This window comes from Perca fluviatilis, chromosome 2, assembly GCF_010015445.1.
Source record: "Perca fluviatilis chromosome 2, GENO_Pfluv_1.0, whole genome shotgun sequence".
Taxonomy (NCBI): Eukaryota; Metazoa; Chordata; class Actinopteri; order Perciformes; family Percidae; genus Perca; species Perca fluviatilis.
In genome coordinates, this window is record NC_053113.1 from 37,601,361 (window position 1) to 37,621,065 (window position 19,705).

At 41.7% G+C, this 19,705-nt stretch overlaps 1 protein-coding gene across 1 annotated transcript; it reads left to right on the top strand.

The window, feature by feature from the left end:
* The first annotated feature begins 7,490 nt into the window (after nt 1–7,490).
* On the top strand, nt 7,491–14,197 carry proca1 (protein interacting with cyclin A1). Its single transcript, XM_039818488.1, has 4 exons — nt 7,491–8,105; nt 8,187–8,319; nt 12,043–12,177; nt 12,292–14,197. Exons 1-4 carry the CDS (start codon nt 7,580–7,582, stop codon nt 13,961–13,963), a joined length of 2,466 nt encoding a protein of 821 aa, XP_039674422.1. The 5' UTR covers nt 7,491–7,579; the 3' UTR covers nt 13,964–14,197.
* Nucleotides 14,198–19,705: the final 5,508 nt, after the last annotated feature.

Here is a 19,705-nt window from a genome sequence, read left to right on the forward strand (position 1 = left end):
AGGCTCAGTGCTTGGACCAATTCTATTTTCCTTATATATGCTTCCTCTAGGACATATTATTAGGAAACACTCAATTAATTATCACTGCTCACGAGCGATACCCAATTATATCTGTCAATTAAGCCAGATGAAAGTGGTCAGTTAGCAAGACTTCAAACGTGTGTTGAGGATATAAAATCCTGGATGACCCACAACTTCCTGATGTTAAACTCAGACAAAACGGAAGTTATTGTGATAGGACCAACGCACTGCCGAACTTCGTTTTCGAAAGATATAGCTACTCTGGATGGTATTGCCCTGGCCTCCAGCACTGCGGTCAGAAATTTGGGAGTTATTTTTGATCAGGATATATCCTTCAACGCCCATTTAAAACAAACCTCAAGAATAGCCTTTTTCCATCTTCGTAACATTGCCAAAATCAGGAATATCCTGTCTCAGAATGATGCTGAAAAACTAGTCCATGCATTCGTTACTTCTAGACTAGATTACTGCAATTCCTTATTATCAGGTTGTCCAAATAAGTCCCTTAAGGCTCTCCAGCTGATCCAGAATGCTGCAGCGCGTGTTCTGACGAGAACTAAGAGAAGAGATCATATTTCTCCTGTATTAGCTTCTCTGCATTGGCTTCCTGTGAAGTCTAGGATCGAATTTAAAATCCTCCTCCTGACTTACAAAGCTCTAAATGGTCAAGCACCATCATACCTAGAAGAGCTCTTAGTACCTTATTGTCCCACTAGGGCACTGCGCTCCCGGAATGCGGGGCTACTTGTGGTTCCTAGAGTCTCTGGAAGTAGACTGGGGGCCAGGGCCTTCAGCTATCAGGCTCCGCTTCTATGGAACCAGCTCCCAGTCTGGGTTCGAGGGGCAGACACCGTCGCCACATTCAAGAGTAAACTGAAAACCCTCCTCTTTGACAAAGCTTATAGTTAGGGAGTGAGGAGTTGCAGCGTCCACCTAACCCGGCCCACCTGCTTCTCCTCGTAGTTAGTTATGCTATTACAATTCTAGACTGCAGGGGTTGCTGTTTCCTTCCTATGACACACTGAGCTGCTCTCTCTTCTCTACTTGTTACTTCTGTATGCATCCTGTCCCAGAATTGCTTGTTACTAATCTAGCTCTGGGGAGTTTACTCCCCGGAGTCCTTATGTTTCTTCTTCGCAGAGCTATGCTCTGTGATTCTCTGCAAATCCCGGCCGCATCCTGCTGCATCCGCTGCATCCTACTGCATCCTGCTGCATCCTGCTGCATCCTGCTGCATCCGCTGCATCCGCGCATCCACCCATGCTCTGCAGCGCCACGTTTCATCCCCGCGCCCTGCTGTGATGTTCCTATGCACAGAGTAGTCTGGATCCGGTATATGGGGACTGCACTACTCAGTATGACACGATGTGCCCCTGCTATGACATGAACTTCCACGATGACTTCTTCGAGCGTCACTGTGACCTTTAATGTGACTATTATCACCACTGTTCATCACACCCCCAACCGGCCCGTCAGACACCGCCTACCAAGAGTCTGGGTCTGCCGAGGTTTCTTCCTAAAAGGGAGTTTTTCCTTGCCACTGTCGCGATAGCCACTGCTAATGCTTGCTCTTGATGGAATTACTGTAATTGTTGGGGTTTTGGAAAGTGTCTCGAGATAACTTTTGTTATGATTTGATACTATAAATAAAATTGAATTGAATTGAATTAAAAGTCAAGGTGCTATACTTTAACAAACTCCTCCTAGAGATTTCATCTGATGGACTTCAAACTTGGTCTGTACCATCTCAACACCTTAAAGATGAAAAGTTATTAAAAGAAAAACTTTTCGTCAAACAGTGTGGGTGTGGCGGCCATTTTGAGCATTTTGGTGTCATTGAACTCAGCAGAGTTCCTTTTTAATTAGTCATGGTTTGACCCGCCCCCTATGCTGTAGCCACGCCCCCTTTTTATAACTAATGACCCGTTTGGTGTAGACTATTGTGTGAGGTATCATTAAACTCAGCAAAGAGTCCCTCTTTAATTGGTGACGGTTACACGCTCTGAGGAAGCTCTTTGTGACTGAAAGCTTAGATTGCTGTAAGTTGCATCCAGCACCGATCCTGTTTAGTGGTAGTGTGGGGAAAGTCTGTTTTATATGATTTAGCTCATTTCTCCCCTGCCAAATTCCAAATATTTGTATTTCTGTCAATGAACGATCAGGTGATCAAACATAGATCTAGAATATCACTTATTTTGTTTTAGGTGCATATTGTGCACCAAAAACAAATCAAATACTACTTCATAATAATTGATATCAACACTAGACTGGAGATACTTTGACTAATGCTGCACTAAAAAGGTTTATTTTCCCCTTGGTGCATGCCTTAGGTTGTTATTATAAATGCTGCGCAGAGCTGCAGTCTTCAGATGTTCAGAGACCCCAGAGGATCAGTGTCTAAATAAGCTCAGCTTGCAATCATGTTCACCGCTGGAGCAGCAAAAAGCATTATCTTACTGTATCCACAGTACATTCCCCTTTTCTCAGACTGAAAAGGTGAACAACCTTCAGTTATTCAGTTTCAGTTATTAAATAAACTGATCTGAAATTTCATTCCTAGTTTCATACAACAGATTTCAAGCTGAGCCAAAGACTGGGTGGTCATCTTTCTGCCTGCAGCGTCTAGCTGTACTTTCCCACAGTTGCTGTCTCATGTGTAAACCAAATGAACTTACAGTAAATGTAACACTAGGATGCTCACATTAATTTGTTTACACATTTGCACAATGTTTGCACATTTTTACGATTTACAAGGTAATAAATCTAAGCTCAATATATTAACATGTCTGACTGATAGAGCTCATGATGCTGACGGTTTGATTTATTTTTTGGCCACCTGGGGGCAGCATAAATAAGCTGTTAACTCAACACTGACAGAGTATTAGCACCTTTTGAGTTGATGTGACAAACTTGTTAGCAGACAAATGCTGATTTACACATCTAGCAGTTACAGAGCAACATAAATTATTCATTTCATTTGCAGTCACGGTTGTGTCCAACTGGTGCATTTTTAAAGGTGCAATATGTAATATATCTACTGTATTATATCCATAAAAATGACCACAATATCAGATATTAAGGTAAAACGGGGTAACTCGGCTCCCCTTAATAAGACATGGGCTCCCCTGAAAACGTGATTTGTGAAATTTTGGGGGGGTCTCTAAAAATATTGACAATGTGTAATTTTGACGTGCAATTTCAGTTTTGTGTAATGTGATCATCGTGGATTATTATGTGTAAAATTGCTGAAATATCATTCATTCATGCATGACGGTGATTTAAACCTAATTCACTTCAATAAAGATAAATATACATGCTATATACTATACTATACATGCTATATACTATACTATACATGCTATTCTTGTCATGAGCATCAAGGTGTGGCGGCGCTGCGGCGCTGCGGCGCTGCGGTGCAAATTCAACTCATGTTTAGTACATGTTAACTCAAAGATTTGTATGAAAAATATAAACGTTGGAGGCCATTAATCGGCGCGCAAAGTATTTAAAATCCATACTGCAGTAAGCATCATATAGCCATGGCAAAAGAAAACAAGGCAGTTTAATTGATTTTGGTTTTACTAAGAAATTGTGTAGCGATAACGTTAAGAGCACGACCGATTCACCTCCCGCCGGGGTGACAACGCAAGAAGAAGCTGAAGAACGAATGTCCTCTCTGGCTGAAGATGGAAGTGTAACAGCTAGTCAGAGGCCTGTCACCATCCTAACCACTCTTGCTCCTCGCTCCCGTTAAATTGGAACAGCCAGCAGTGGAGAGACTGGAAGAGCCCGTATACATGGCTGTTTGTTAAGGATGGAAGCTTGGGGTGCATCACTTAGGCCTAATTGAAAGGAGGAGTTATGGTATTCTTCGGTAGCCTGAGTAACTTTAACCGTTGTTCATGTGAAATCTCAAAGACAGCCTGATGCTTTGTTTATAGACTATTTGTGGCTGGCTGTTTGCTGTTTGACCTATCTACTCCTGTTGATAAAGTATAATAGGGTAAATCCTGTAGAGTGCATACACTTGTAGCCGTTATGTATCTTTATATGTCACTGTGAGTCTCGCAAGCGCAAAGATGTTTGAGATCCTGAAACCCTGTTCTTAACCAGGTACCATCTCATAATCAGTTTTGGTCATGCGCATCATTGTTTTCCCACACTCAAGGCACTTAACATTTTAATAGCTAGCATGGAGCTAGCCTCACAGCGGCCCATGGAGCCAATTAGAATACCATTTAAAACGATTATATCCAGCCACTATAAATTGTAGAATAATGATTAATAACAGCAGCAACCAAAGAATGTTATGCAATAATTTTAAATTATATTACTTTCTAAATAAGTGCGGATCGGGCTGCATTTTTCTGTCCGAGCCTGGCCCGCGTCTGACAGAGCAGTAACTGAGCCCGACCCCGACACAGTTAAAATCAAATTTTATTTCTTATACTAATGACACATGTACATTTGTAGGAAGGCATTTGGAAATGTCAATAGATGAGACACGGGGCAACAAGCGCACGTTAACACAGGTGCACACCTACATAATAAGCTTTTTTAAATTTAAAATGTTCAATGCTTATCGCCCTGATGTGACCGAGACCGACCAGAACCCCAACATCATTTCTAAATATCTGTCCAAACCCGGCCTTGAATTAGAGGATGGATACCCGAACCGAGCCCGGCAGTACCCGATGGGCTCGGTTCGGGTATCCATCCTCTAATTCAATACACTAAAGCCACACTTTTTTTTGCTGTTGCCAGCAGTGGAGCTTACTCCTACTATATAGGCTACTGTACAATTATATAATATTACTCAATGTATTTACATAGCTCATAATGTAGCATTACTATTGATGAGGTAACTGCATTCTTTTCACTTTGCAAGAGTCATTTTGCCCCTGTAAACTCTGATTGCATCAGTATGGTGCACTGAGCTCACAGGAAAGTGTCAGACACTAACTTTTAATTCAACTCATCCAGAGGGCACTGTTCTGCAGCTGACCTGGGCCTGTCTGAAAGGAGCATTACCCAGCGGGACTCTATACAACACATATTTCTTCAAGCGTCACCTTTCTGTTTCAATATGCGCTCTTAGCTGACTCCACATGAGCTCCACATCTTTCCAGCAGAATTATCAGCCTCCTCTGTTTTTGTTTTTTGTTTTAGCACAGTGACTTTAATTCATGGGAAACCTCCCCCCACACTGCCCCCCCTCCTTTAAGAATTGGTCGAATGTTGCCTCTGGTGATTTTACATCATTTCTCTCCGCCTTCCAACAATCCGATTTCAGTGCCATGAGTAGGCTGGATCTCTGCCTCTCCTGTAAGACCAGCCATGTGACAAAACACTCTGCGGATTAGAAACCCAACCTGACAAGAGGTTTTTTTTCTTCAGGAACAGTCACTTGTTCACAGATGCAGAAGAATTTGCTGTGCATCTCTGGTTTGAGTGAGAATTTATCAAACAGAATTCACATGTATGCTTGGGTATGATTAGACACATATCTAAAAAAACTATTCATGCATGAAACATGTTTCTTGATGATATAAAGTGCAGCAACTGCAGCTATTACTGATACATTTATTGATTGAATGAAGGTTTTTATTACAGTTTTTCTCAATCGCTTTGGCACAATCGTCGAATGACTATTAAACTTTGTTTAGGTGAGTCGTTTGTCATAGCTTTGGCAGAAAATGCATCGGATAAGCCTTGCAGATCAAACTTGACAAACGTGTCACGTTTCCTAAACCCAACTGTCCCGTTCTTCTTTTCCTAAACCCTTTTTCTTTTTTTGCTTCATACCAAAAGGTTTCCCTTGTTGCATTGCACGGGAGGATATCAGGTGTGATGTCGATAAAATGTTGTGGCCTGACAGAGAGGAGAGATTGGATGACCCTTGAGGTTGATACATTCACCACAAACATAGTTCCTGATCATTTTGCTGTTGTATATCTTTTTTTCTGTACAAGCTTCCTTTGCGTATTTGTGGAAGGTTGGTGTGTACATACAATGAACAAGTATAGAGTGTGCCATGGCTGGCATCAACACTATTCGGCAGCCTAAATATACAATGTTAGCAACTGGACAATATTACATAGTGGGTAACTAACTATCACACTTTCAGAGTCCACTGTCATTTGACAAGATGTCTTTACATTTTGACTGTCTTGGTCTAAGCAATGATAAAGGAACCTATTGTTTTATTGATTCATTGATGGATTTATTTAGTTTTATTTAGTAATCACCTTTTGCAGGTCACATACAGTGGTGTGCTGAATGTACCACGTGGTGTGAGGATTATACTTAGAGTTTTGACAATTCTAAGTTTGTTTCAGTAAATGTGCCAAAGCGATTGAGAAAAACTGTATTGTGTCATGCACACTATGGCACCACACATTTAAAATGGGCCAGATTGATTCAGTGTGTATATATGTATATATATATATATAAAATGCAAAGAATGTTCCAGGGTTTTGTCAAGAAACAAGACATTTTATGGAAAATTCAATCTGTTCTCCTCTTGAATATTTTTGAATTCAGCATCAGTAGAGGAAAAACACCAACTAAGATTTTGGATAAGTGACATCCAGGTTCACAGTTCTTAATTTTCTCCCCATGATAGGGACAAAACAATCATAACTGGGGTACATTAGCCTATTTTAATATTTGTTGACCAATATGATAAATTATACAGACACAATTACTTAAGGGATATGACAGTTTGTCACGCTGTAACATGATGGAATCCAATAAACACATTTAAATGCAACATCAACAAGAGGCCATTAGAAGACCTAATTTGGCCTTATTCGGCTGAACTGCTGACACCACGACACAGTCAATAGATGCCTCCATTATTTTATGAAGCTTTCGTCTGAATCCGACCACAGCGTTGGCTCTTGTGGGCTGCTAAGGCCCTTCAGTCAGTGTGGTTTGCGTGCGACAGCGCCAACCTTTCTGCACATTCCACAATGAAAGAGTTTTGTCCCGACATTGTGATTTAGGTCATCACCAATTCAGTGGCTGTTTTGTGGCATTTGAAAGATGTCCAATCTCCTGGGTTGGCACAATCACCCCATGCCTGTTACCATGGAAAGCGGGGGCAAGAACCTCCTCCATGCGTGTTCCCAAAGTAAATCTCCACTTTCTGGGGGGTTGAGCTGAGGGGGGGGTGGAAGGTAACTAGCGGTCATCTCTCTGGGCAGTGAAAGGTTCTGGAGGTTCATGCTCTACACACACACAGACACACACACTCACACACAAATTAACCCTCTCCTGTCTTTACTGTATGCACGTTCTTATTCAGTGAGGTAACAATGGTGGCTAACAGTCTCAGAGTGTATCAGCGCTCTGCGGCTGTGTAATAGACACAAAATGCTCTACCAAGGCTGGAAATCTAAGAGGTTAATTCGGCTGACTCCTCCCAGCGTCATTTATCGTATTAATAATCACACCACTGAGCTTCGCCTTAAAAGTGGGAGGGCTGCTCGAGAGCGCCGGAAAACCGCGAGGAGCTGTCTCCGTTACGCGTGGTGCTGAAAGTGCCTGCAGCATCATGTGGTCGGTCTTCTTCGTCTTTCTGTCTTATCTGGACAAAAACGTCGTCAAGGGCGACTTGCTGAGCCGCGCTTTGGACGCGGAGAAGGAGAGCAAAGAAATGTTATCAATGCTCAACGGCACCTTTTGCGCAAAAATGTCAACAGTGAGGGAAAGCTTCCTCTACCAGGTGTCCGACGGAGCCGAGGTGGTGCGCTCCGTCGTCAGCCCCGCCGGGAAGCTCGTGAACTGCTCTGTCATAGCGAACCAGAAGCAGGTGAAGTCGTTCATGCATGAGTGCAAGTTGGAGCAAAAAGAACAGAGAGGGCGGCAGCTGGAGACGCGTTTTGCGCGCAAGGATGAAGCCAAACGGATGTGCCGGGAGTTTAAAGAGAGCTCGGAGCGCAGTGGCAGGATGGAAGGGGATGCCAGTGATGACTCGGCGCTGCAGGACAAGGTTTTAAAAAGATCCAAGAGAGGCTTCACTTATCCTGGGACCCTATGGTGTGGAGCTGGAAACATGGCTGATCACTATGACCAGCTGGGTGAGTTATATTACTTCAATATATTTGAGGAAATTAATTTATTGTCAGTGTGTTCTAATAAGACTGACCTGTTTGTTGCAGGAGAATTTGCAGAGACTGATAGCTGCTGCCGTATCCATGACCACTGCCCTCACGTCATCCACGCCTTCTCCTCCAATTACGGACACACTAATTTCAAGTGGCACTCCATCTGTCATTGTGACTGTGATAATGCGTAAGTAAAACAAAGGTCTCACCTTGTGTGCGATTTTAAAAATGATTTCTGCTTGCATTTAGCTCAATTCACTGTTAATTGGACTATTGTTAAGTTTGTAAACGCATGTCCAACCACAGCAATACAAATATATGAAAATGAAGAGTGTGACATCATGTGGGACAGTGAAAACAGTGTTTTTTATTAACAAAATATAAAATTGATGCAGCGGCGTTTAAAAGAATCAGTCTCAGGAGTTTTAAAAGCACAGTCAACATTAAAAATGGTACCAGAGTGAACTTCATACATTACATATAATAAACAGCTAAATGTTGCTTTCTGGAACTCTCTCTAAAAAAAATTAGATAACATTCTGCATTGATTGATCATTAAATACTTTAAAGGTGCAATATGTAATACTGACAGCTAGTGTTTAAAATAGTTACTGCAGTATAAATTCAAAATACTGGAGAGAGTGGTCTCCCCCGCCCCCTCCTCCCCAGACTCAAAGTTCACGGGGGTTGCCAGGCTGAGACCGCAGCATCCACAACAATGTTGCTAGACGCTTGTCTCACATAGCCAGATATTACTCCACAGCTCAGCTGAGTAGCTAACGGTAGATGCTGGCTATATTGACAGTCATAAAAGCCCATGCTCACGTGGAGCTCTGTACCACACTGACAGACACACTTTTTCGGCTTAGAATTACCGTAGAAACTGCTAAAAAATCCCACAACCTGGCCGTCCTATCCACACGCAAGACAGACACACTTCCTTGGCTTAGAATTACAATAAGAACCGCTAAAAATACCACTACCTTGCCGTTCTTTTCCACCCGACTGAACACACTTTATTGGCTTAGAATTACGGCAACAATTGCTAAACACACTGTAAATTCACAGTCCTCTCTTCCCGATATACAGCCCCCCTCTCATGGCTTCAAATAACTCACTGTTGTTGGATACGGCCGCTGAACGGGCTACACGTTGTAAACGGCCGTGGCCCGCTTGCCTGGTCCTCTGGTAACGTTAGCAGTTAGCAGGGTTAGCATGGCGGTGTTAGCCAGGACCAGGGATCACTTTACTGGCTGTGTCTCAATTGTTTTTGCGAGTAACCAACTCTGGTATTCTAGTTATATCTCACAAAAGTGAGTACACCCCTCACATGTTAGTAAATATTTCATTCTATCTTTTAATGGGACAACACTGAAGAAATTACACTTTGCTACAATGTAAAGTATTAAGTGTACATCTTGTATAACAGTGTACATGTGCAGTCCCCTAAAAATAACTCAACACACAGGCATTAATGTCTAAACCGCTGGCAACTAAAGTCAGTACACCCCTATGTTAAATTCCCATAGAGGCAGGCAGTTTTTTATTTTTAAAGGCCAGTTATTTCATGGATCCAGGATACTATGCATCCTGATAAAGTTCCCTTCCCTACACTGTTATACAAACTGTACACTTAATACTTTACATGATAATTATAATATAATATTTACTAAAATGTGAGGGGTGTACTCACTTTTGTGAGATACTGTAATTCAATGTTAGTAGCTACACAAATGTTGAAATTCATAGTGCCCGTCCATAGTAGCTGTGATAAATTAGCCTGAAGCTAATGATTACCTGTTCGGGAGGAAATTAGCCAACTCTGTGTCCTTTTGGGCTCTAAGCTGTCTCCATCTTTCAAATACATCTCCAATATTTACGGGTTTGTTACGTCTCTGGTCACGCAACTGTTAGAAACATGCGGGTTTTTTGTCACGTACAATTTATCTCCGTTTATACCGTTCGTTTGTTTGCTGCTTTCATGGCTGTACTAACCTTACAGCTGTAGCGCGCTGGGTTTATGTTTTTACAGGTATATCTGGCAATCCGGCCTGGCTGTCAAACTGGGCAGATGATAACACACAGGCCAAAACACAAATAGACATTCCGTCACAGAACGGAAATTTCTAAAGGAGAAAATAGTAGCATTAGCATTGTTGTCAGAAAAGATAGTATTTCAACATAGCATGTTTCCTTAATATCTGATGATGCAGTGGGGTCATTTTGGGATTTATTACAGAAAATATATTACATATTGGACCTTTAAGCTGTTACAGCTCAAGTTGTAGGTTTTAAGTCATTTTGACAAATGTTAGTGGTCAAATTTTCTTAAAAGTTCACAATTTATGTCAATAATGATGCAGCCATGAGTTTTCAAGATCTTACTGTAAAAGTTAATGGATATTGTTTTAACGGCAGGTATCTTCAGCTTTTGACAAACATAAAGGCCAGTGTGTATCAGAAGGGCCAAGTGATAAATGTGTTGCCATTGGTTAGACCAAATGACAATAATATCATAACAATATTGCAATAATGATAATCTGATTAGGATGTCTGACACCTAAACATTTCGGGCCCTATTTTAACGATCTGAAACGCAAGTGTGAAACGCCAAACGCAAGTAGCTTTGTGGGCGGATCTCTGGCGCTGTTGCTATTATACCGGCGGGATAAATGACTCTTGCGCCCGACGCAAATCTTAAATGGGTTGGTCTGAAGTAGCTAGGTGTGGTTTGGGCGTAACGTGAAAATAACCAATCAGAGCGTCATCTCACATTCCCTTTAAGAGCAGGCGTATTGTTCCGTGGCGGATTGCTATTATGACGGGCGGATTTGCCTGGCGCACGCCAGCGGGAGCTGTCCGGGATGCGGCAAAGTAACAAATGCCCGTCTTGGCCGGGTGGCGATGTTGCTGCGGCCTCTCGGGCGCATCTCCTCAAGTCTGGAGAGGATTGCTGCAGCCATGGAGCATGGGCCTCCAAACGCACCACCTGCACCTGTTGTGCCCCTTCCTCCTCCCCCCACTCCATCTCCGTCCACCCGCTCCATCAGGAGCGCATCGCGCATTACTCCAGATTCACCAGATTCCGCCGGAGTGTCCAATCCCACCGTAGTTCAACATCACGTCTCCTTAAGTCCTCTAATATTTCCTCATTTATGTCATCAACACATCCATGATTCATGGAAATGTTGTGTAAAACACAACAAGCCACAAAGAATGCTGCGACTTTTTGAGGACTGTACTGTAAAGTGCCTCCTGACCTATCCAAACACCTGAAGCGCATTTTCAGAAATATTTTTCTTTGTAATTATGTATGGTTTTCAAAAATGGGAACTGCTGTAGATGAGAGAAGTGTATGCGCGTTGTGCACACGCTACATTATGGCCAAGCATGCGCCCCTAAAATAGCATCTGAATAACGCGCTACTGACTTTAGACCAGGTTTTTCCTGGTCAGTGGCGGAATTGTTTTCTGAAACTGCAAAATAGGACTACGTAACGTTTGCGCCTGAACACGCCTCCTCTTTTCGCTGAACCGCCCCCGGGAGCGCAAATACATTCCCTAATTTACCGACGTGCGTCTGTGGAGGGAAAAGTCCGCTGTGCGTCGGGTGCAAAATAGGAATGATACATGCGTCGGTGTACAAAGGCAATTGCGCTGAGTGCAAGATAGGGCCCTTAATGTATTGGTTGATGCAAAATTCTGGATAACTTTTAATTAAATTATGGAACAGCTTGATGGATACCTTTGCAAATGCATTATCTCCCAGGAACATCTGCTGGAGTGGAATCGTAGCAAGTCAAACTCAGCATCCTTTTCCCGAGTTACTCTACTCTCATAGGTCAAACTGTGTTGCCATCTCCTGAAAGAGACAGCTAGAAAATTAGACAGAATTTTTGTTTTCTCTACAGGTTGAAAAGTTGCCTAAGGAAAGTCAACGACACATCTTCCAGGGTAGTTGGTCAGGCGTTCTTCAACGTGATCGGTGTGCCTTGCTTTGAGTTTGCCTATGAAGAACAGTGTGCAGAGCGGCACTGGTATGGCCTGTAAGTATCAGTGTACTCTGCTGGTAAACTTCTAAGCAGATTTTCAAAAAGCTGAGCTGTATTACTCTCTGAAAACACCCCATACAATTCTCCCCTTCGATCTCTCCCTCGTAGGTGTAAACGATTTGAGAAGGTTCGCATTGCTGTGCTACAAGAGGCGGTCCCATACGACTTTGGCGGCATTGAAGTCATCGACAAGCTGCCGGTCGGTTCTCCCAAGAAGGAAGATTCCAAGAAAAGCAAAGAAGAAGAGAAACCAGAGAGTACAACAGAGTCTACAATGTCAAGCCCGGAAGAGCCTTCACTCAGAAAGGTTGTCAACGCCGCCGAGGACTTTATCAAGGTCCTCGCTACCGTCTCCACCTCTCAAAGCTCCACCACCGACTCCGAGAAAGGCGAGACCCAAAGCTCAGAAAAGAAGAAGAGGAAGAATAAAGGGAAGAAGAAGAAAACCAGCAAAAAACAAAAAGGAAAAGGAAAGGGGAGAAAGAGAAAGCAGAAAGCGGAGGAAGGAGCTGCTGTGTCGCCCTCTGGCAGCAGAGCAGAAGAAGTCATTGCTCTCAGCAACTTTATCAACGAGTCACACAAACACAACCAGTCGAGTAGAAACACAAACAGTGTCGATGACAGTGAATATACGCTCGGAGCAAAAGAAGAGCCCTTTAATGAGGTCATGAAAGATGAACCAGCGATGGAAAAGGAGACCGTTTCCATTACGTCACCTACGACTGTCCAAAAGAAACCGGCAGAGTCCACGGAAGAAATCGTTGTTTCTACGCCAACGACGACAACAACGGTTATTCCACATGAAGCAAAAACCAGAAGGCTAAGAAAGTGGAGGAGGAAGAAGAGCAAGAAAATCCTTCTTACTTCCTCTGAAGAGCTTGTAACGAACACAGCAGACAATTTAAAGGCCCTTTTTGTCACCACTATCATTACCATTAGCCCAACAGCACAGCCCGAACAACAAAGCTTTGCTGTCACCACTGCCAGTACCCCCATTGTAATCCCCAAAGTCAAAAAGAACAGGTCAAAGGAGAGAGGGGACAGAGAGGGGAGGAAAAATAGGAGGAAAGTCAGCTTGGCTTCTTCCATTGTGGCTGCTGCCCATGAAAATTCCTCCGCGGACAATCTTAGAGTGATCCCTCTCACCGGGGCTCCCACCATACCGTTGGCGCCTGCCACAGAGCGGCAGGTTTCCCACAGGATGGACGTTTATGAGAAGAAGATGGCCGTCCATGTTACAGCTCTGAACTCCTCCTTTAGTGTTTTGAAAAGGCAAGACTCAAAAGGACTAAGGAGCAGAATGAGAAAAACTGTTTTGCCTCTTTCGAGCGAAAATCCCCTTTTTCATAACAGCTCTGTAAATGTGCTTCCTATACTTCCAACTCCAGACACGACTTATGCATTGAAAAGCCCCCCAACCACTTCTGCAGAAGAAAGGGAAACTCACAGTGAGTGGAGGCTTTTTACTACTATCACAGCAGCCCCTCCTGTCATTACAAAACGACACAGGCAGCAGAGAAAACCAAGAAAGAAAGCAATGCCCGCTGCTCTCAGAGAAGGAGTTTCTATCCCTGAACAAACACCAATGATTTTTACAACCACGCCATCCAAAGTCGCCACCTCTGAAAAAATCAATCTACAGAGATCTGAAAAGCCCTGCGTGTCCACCTCAGCAATTCCGGTCATGAGTCCAATTCAGTTATCTATTGAGAGAGCAAAAGCACAATTCAGCAGGAAGAAGAAGAGGAGGAAAGCAGCATTGTCTGTTAGACAACAATGAGCCATGTAGTGCAACATGATAGGCTGATCAAAACTTAGCTGGCTAGGCTAGCCCCTTTCGATCAGATAAACTTCTATACCAAAACAAGTTTCACAGTATAATCTTTTCTGGTTCAGCATTTAAATCACAGAAATGGACAGAAATCATGTTTGATTGTAAATGAGAAAATCATGTTTTTGTAATACGGTTTTCTGCATGCCCATAATAAAATTTCTGAATGATTATATGAATGTATCTGACGATGCCTCTGTTCATATCTCGTGATAAAATGAACAAAAGTAACATGTTTGTCATTTTGGTAAATATGCTAATTGTTTTCCAGCTGAGAGTTTGATGAGAAGATTGATACAACCTTTGTGATACGCTAAATAACACTGACAACTCAAACCGTTTGATTCGATGAAAAGTAATTTGATTTTAGGAAACCTTTAGTCATTACTTTCTTGCAAAAAACTATAACTTTGTCTTTTTATTATCTCAAAGGGTCTTTTTATTATCTCAAAGGGTCTAAACATTTCCAAGGTTGTGGTGACTGATGTTGCTCTCTCTGATCATTCCTGTGTTTTCTTTAACGGCACTATCTCGGTGCCCAAAAGTGTTCAAACAAAGTTAATCAGAAAACGGTATATCACTGAAAACACCAGTGAATCATTCATTCAGCTTTTCTCCTCTACACCCACCCTCTCAGGGGCCTCAGTCACTGAGCTAGTAGATAATTTCAACTGTAAAATTACAAATGTTATTGATGCTATTGCTCCCACTAAGGTCAAAGCTGTCTCTGGTAAGAAAAGATCTCCATGGAGAAATTTTATAGTGGTGAGAACAGAAAAAAGAGAGTGTCGAAAAGCTGAACGCATTTGGCGAAAATCGAATCTCCAGATCCATTATAACACTTATAAAGAGAGACTTTGCATTTATAATTTGGAAATAAGAAATGCAAGGCGGTCCTTTTTCTCTGACATTATCGCCAGAAACAATAATAATTCACGTGCTTTGTTTGCTACTGTTGATAGATTAACAAACCCTCCAGTACCAGTAGCATCTGAACTGTTGTCTACCAAGGCTTGCAATGACTTTGCCTCCTTCTTCACAGACAAAATTCAGAAAATTAGACAAACAGTCAGTGCTTCCATATCAAGTACAGGATATGTGATGTCACAGTGTGCACGCAAAACAAATTCCAACATGACACAATTTCATACGATCAACCTTAAAAACCTGGAGGACATTATACAACATCTGAAAACCTCCTCCTGTTGCCTTGATATTCTACCAACGGGTGTTTTCAAAAATGTTTCGAATTGTTTGGCTTCTGATCTTCTACAGATTGTAAACAAGTCTCTGCTCTCAGGTATCTTCCCACAGGCCCTGAAAACTGCAGTCATCAAGCCACTCCTAAAAAGAACAATCTAGACCACGACAGTAACGAGACTTAGGCCAATATCAAACCTTCCATTTTTAAGTAAAATCATAGAAAAAGTGTTTTTTCAACAACTCAACCTTTTCTTATCGCTAAACAACAGTTTTGATGCCTTCCAGTCAGGTTTTCGACCACACCACAGCACCGAGACGGCTCTTGTTAAAGTCTTTAATGACATCCACTCAAACACAGATAGTGGCAAAATTTCAGTCTTAGTATTACTTGATCTCAGTGCTGCATTTGATACGATAGACCATGACATATTGCTTGACCGATTGGAAAACTGGGTTGGTCTTTCTGGCTCAGTACTAAAGTGGTTTGAATCCTATTTAAAGAATAGGGACTACTTTGTGTCTATAGGTAATTATACATCTGAGCATACAAATATGGCGTGCGGAGTTCCCCAAGGCTCAGTTCTGGGGCCTCTTCTGTTCAACATCTACATGCTTCCACTGGCTCAGATTATGGAAAACAACAAAATAAGTTACCATAGTTATGCGGATGACACACAAATTTACATAACCTTATCGCCAGGGGACTATAGCCCAATACAACAATTAAATATGTGCATTCAACAGATCAATGATTGGATGTGCCAGAACTTTCTTAAATTAAATGAAGAAAAAACGGAGGTGGTTGTTTTTGGAGCAAAAAAGGAACGATTGAAAGTCAGCGCTCAGCTTCAAACGACAATGTTAAAAACAACAGACAAAGCCAGAAATCTTGGTGTAGTCATGGACTCAGACCTGAATTTTAAAAGCCACATTAACATAATTAAAAAATCAGCATATTATCACCTTAAAAATATATCAAGGGTTAAAGGACTTATCTCAGCAGGATCTGGAAAAACTTGTCCATGCTTTTATCTTCAGTAGACTTGACTACTGTAACGGTGTCTTTACAGGTCTCCCTAAAAAATCAATCAGACAGCTGCAGCTGATTCAGAACGCTGCTGCTCGAGTCCTCACTAAAACCAAGAAAGTGGATCACATCACTCCAGTTCTGAAGTCTCTACACTGGCTTCCAGTGCCTCGAAGAATTGATTTCAAAATACTTTTACTGGTTTATAAATCACTAAACGGTTTAGGGCCAAAATACATTTCTGATCTGCTACTACATTATGACCCACCCAGACCTCTCAGGTCGTCTGGGACAGGTCTACTTGTTGTCCCCAGAGTCAGAACTAAACAGGGGGAAGCAGCGTTCAGTTTTTATGCTCCACATCTTTGGAACAAACTCCCAGAAACCTGTAGGTCCGCAGGCTGCAACTCTCAGTTCTTTTAAATCTAAGCTAAAGACCTATCTTTTGGATGTTGCTTTTCTTTAAATAATCGATTTTATTAACTTTAATTTCTTATACTGCACTGTAACTTTTATTCTTATACTGCACTATCAATTTTATTCTTGTCTTTTAATGTTTTTAATTTGTTTATTAATGTTTTTAAATTGTTTTTAATTGTCTTCTAACTGCTCTTTAATGTTTTATGTAAAGCACTTTGAATTGCCCTGTTGCTGAAATGTGCTATACAAATAAAGCTGCCTTGCCTTGCCTTGCCTTTTTAGTCAACCTGATATCACATACGGTTTTATCTGATATATCTCATCATTATCTGATGAATAACACCAGTGCCTACCGACACTTTAGCTGTTTAATAACTGACTTTAGCTGTTTAGATAACAGACACTCAACTCTCCTACTGTAATTGAACTAACCACAGGAAATTGCCTCCTTTTTGGATAGAAGGTGCCGGAGCAGTCCTGGATCGTTAAAGCCCACTTTAACCTCTGGTTGAATGATTAGGTGTGCTTGTTTGTCCAGGTTTACTTTCGTACGACAGCGTGCTGTGTGTGAAGTCTTTAGCCCATGCGGGTCATTTGAATTTCATTTTTCATTTTCAGTTTATTGATATTGAACGTGTAACAATTACAAATTGCACCAAATTCACAGCACTTGGTACCCAGCAATACACCTGCCAAGTGTGAAGTAGCCCGCATCGGACGAACGATTCTCGAGATATCTAAATGACAGATAGGAAATACACACAGACAGAGATTCCTGCCTCTATAGTATGATATTGAGCTATGGGGACATAGATACACTAACCTTAAAAACAAGACATGTTGTCCTTTACACTTTAGCTTTTGCACAAATTAAAACTATATCTGACGTGTTAATGAGTGTCGGTCAGTAAATGCTGTTACTTTTGGACAGAGCCAGGCTGGCTGTTTTCACCCGTTTTCGCTCCCTCCCATTTTGTCTTTGTGCTAAGCTAACAGTCGCTAGCAGTAGCTATATATGAATTTACTGTACGCGATAATTCTTTTCCTAGGATAGGGAAGGAATGATCCGCCCTACTCTGCCTCTGAATGGCTTACCCTGATATTCTTACCCTAATCTTAGCCAACCTCAGGCCTCATGCCTTAACCTATCCAACCAACAAAGGCAACGAGCCATCATCATCAGCCACAGAGACAGAGTAGGGAGGGTCACGCTTTCACCATGATAGGAAACGCAAATTGCTTACTGTACAGACATTAGAGTGGTATCGATCTTTTCATGTGACTCTCTGCAAGAAAGTGGAGTGCCCACAATGTCAAACAATCCCTTTAAACTTTGTAGTTATCTTAAATGATATATATTCAGATAAAATATGACATTATAATGAGCAGAGAGCGCTAGCAATCTAGATAGATCAAATTCTAAATCATCTTTTAGAAATCATTTTGGGTGCACATTTCCATGTTATCTCAGCTGGAAATATTTAATCAAAAAGAAAAAAATGGAAAATCTAAAACTCAGAGGCTTAACCCTAACCTTCTTAACCGGATTTGATTTTTTGTGAACGTTTCATTCCATATTACGTGCACAGAAACCATAGCAAGAAAATTCTGCGAGTTTATACTGTGCTCTTTTGTTCAGAGGGGAATTTGACCTTATAGTTGCCCTCTTGTGTGATATAAGGCAGGGTCACATTCTCCACACAGATTATAGGTGCTCACCTTGCACTTTACTTTCACCTCTCAGTAGGGGTTGTAACACCCTGTGCAGAGGCTGAAATCCTTCCAGGTCAGCTGATTCTCACATGCTCGCATAGGAAGGGTGATCTGGATGAGTTTGAAAAGGGGAGATGTCCAAATTAGATGTCCATCACATCCGATACATAAAAACTAAAATGCACAGTTGAGAAAAGACTTTCATACTGTACTGTACAGCATCAGATTATCTCGTGTGAATCTTGCAAACAGTGGGAAATTATGTAACAATGCAGACTTTCATGATCCAGCTAAGATTTTTTGGAAGACACCCAAGAATTTAAAGGAGCTTGGCATTTAGACAAAATCATAAGCTGAAATGGCAGAGCGACTAAGTTGACACAGTTGGATCCGTGATAAGACCATTTCTCACAGGGAGGGGGGAAAAAAGTGGCAAGAATTTTCCATTTTACAGTATCTGCAGGTTTTATATGTATTGGATTCATGTTTATGGTTATATTTAAGTTTATAAACCCAACATCTGCATAAAGATTGAAACTCTAGTTTAGAATTTTAAAACTCAAATGACTTTGATGCTCTACAAAAATGCCCAATATAAAGAATACTATTAATAGTTATGCCACAATGCTTACACACAACTTTAATTTACATAAGAAATGAAACACTGAAGAAATGTGTTTGTTTAGTCTATACCAATCAGATTTATATGAGGACTAAGAATGATTAGCACACTTACAGAGGTCACACACACACACACACACACACACACACACACACACACACACACACACACACACAGAAGCTATGAAGCAACTTACTGTAACTGAGGTGAAGATGGGTTGAAACAGGAAGGGGTACAGCAGTGGGGTTTTGATGCACTGTGGTTGATATACAGTATGTGTAGCTTGGTGTCATACTAGGACCTGCAAGCACCTGGGCACAGAACAGAAAAAACATGAGGTTAGAAAATGAAATCATCAATCTCTACTGCAAAACTTGAACATTGTGATATGTGCAGTTGATGCTTCCTCCACAGTGCATTGGTGGGATGCCCACTGGGCAGGGGTCGTGTTAAGGTTTTGACACTAGCCTGTTACTGCAGAGTTGGCTTTGAAATATCCGAGATGTGTTCGGAGGCATGCTCTGGTCAGGCAGAAAAAACACACCAAGGGATATATATAATCCATAATATGGGTGATAATGAGAGGACATCACGCTCTGTGGCATCCTATTAGGTGAAGAATCCAATAATTCATTATATTTACCAACACAGAGAAGGGTTTATTGATTGAGAGAAACTAACCTGTAGAGCTTACATTGGCTGGTGT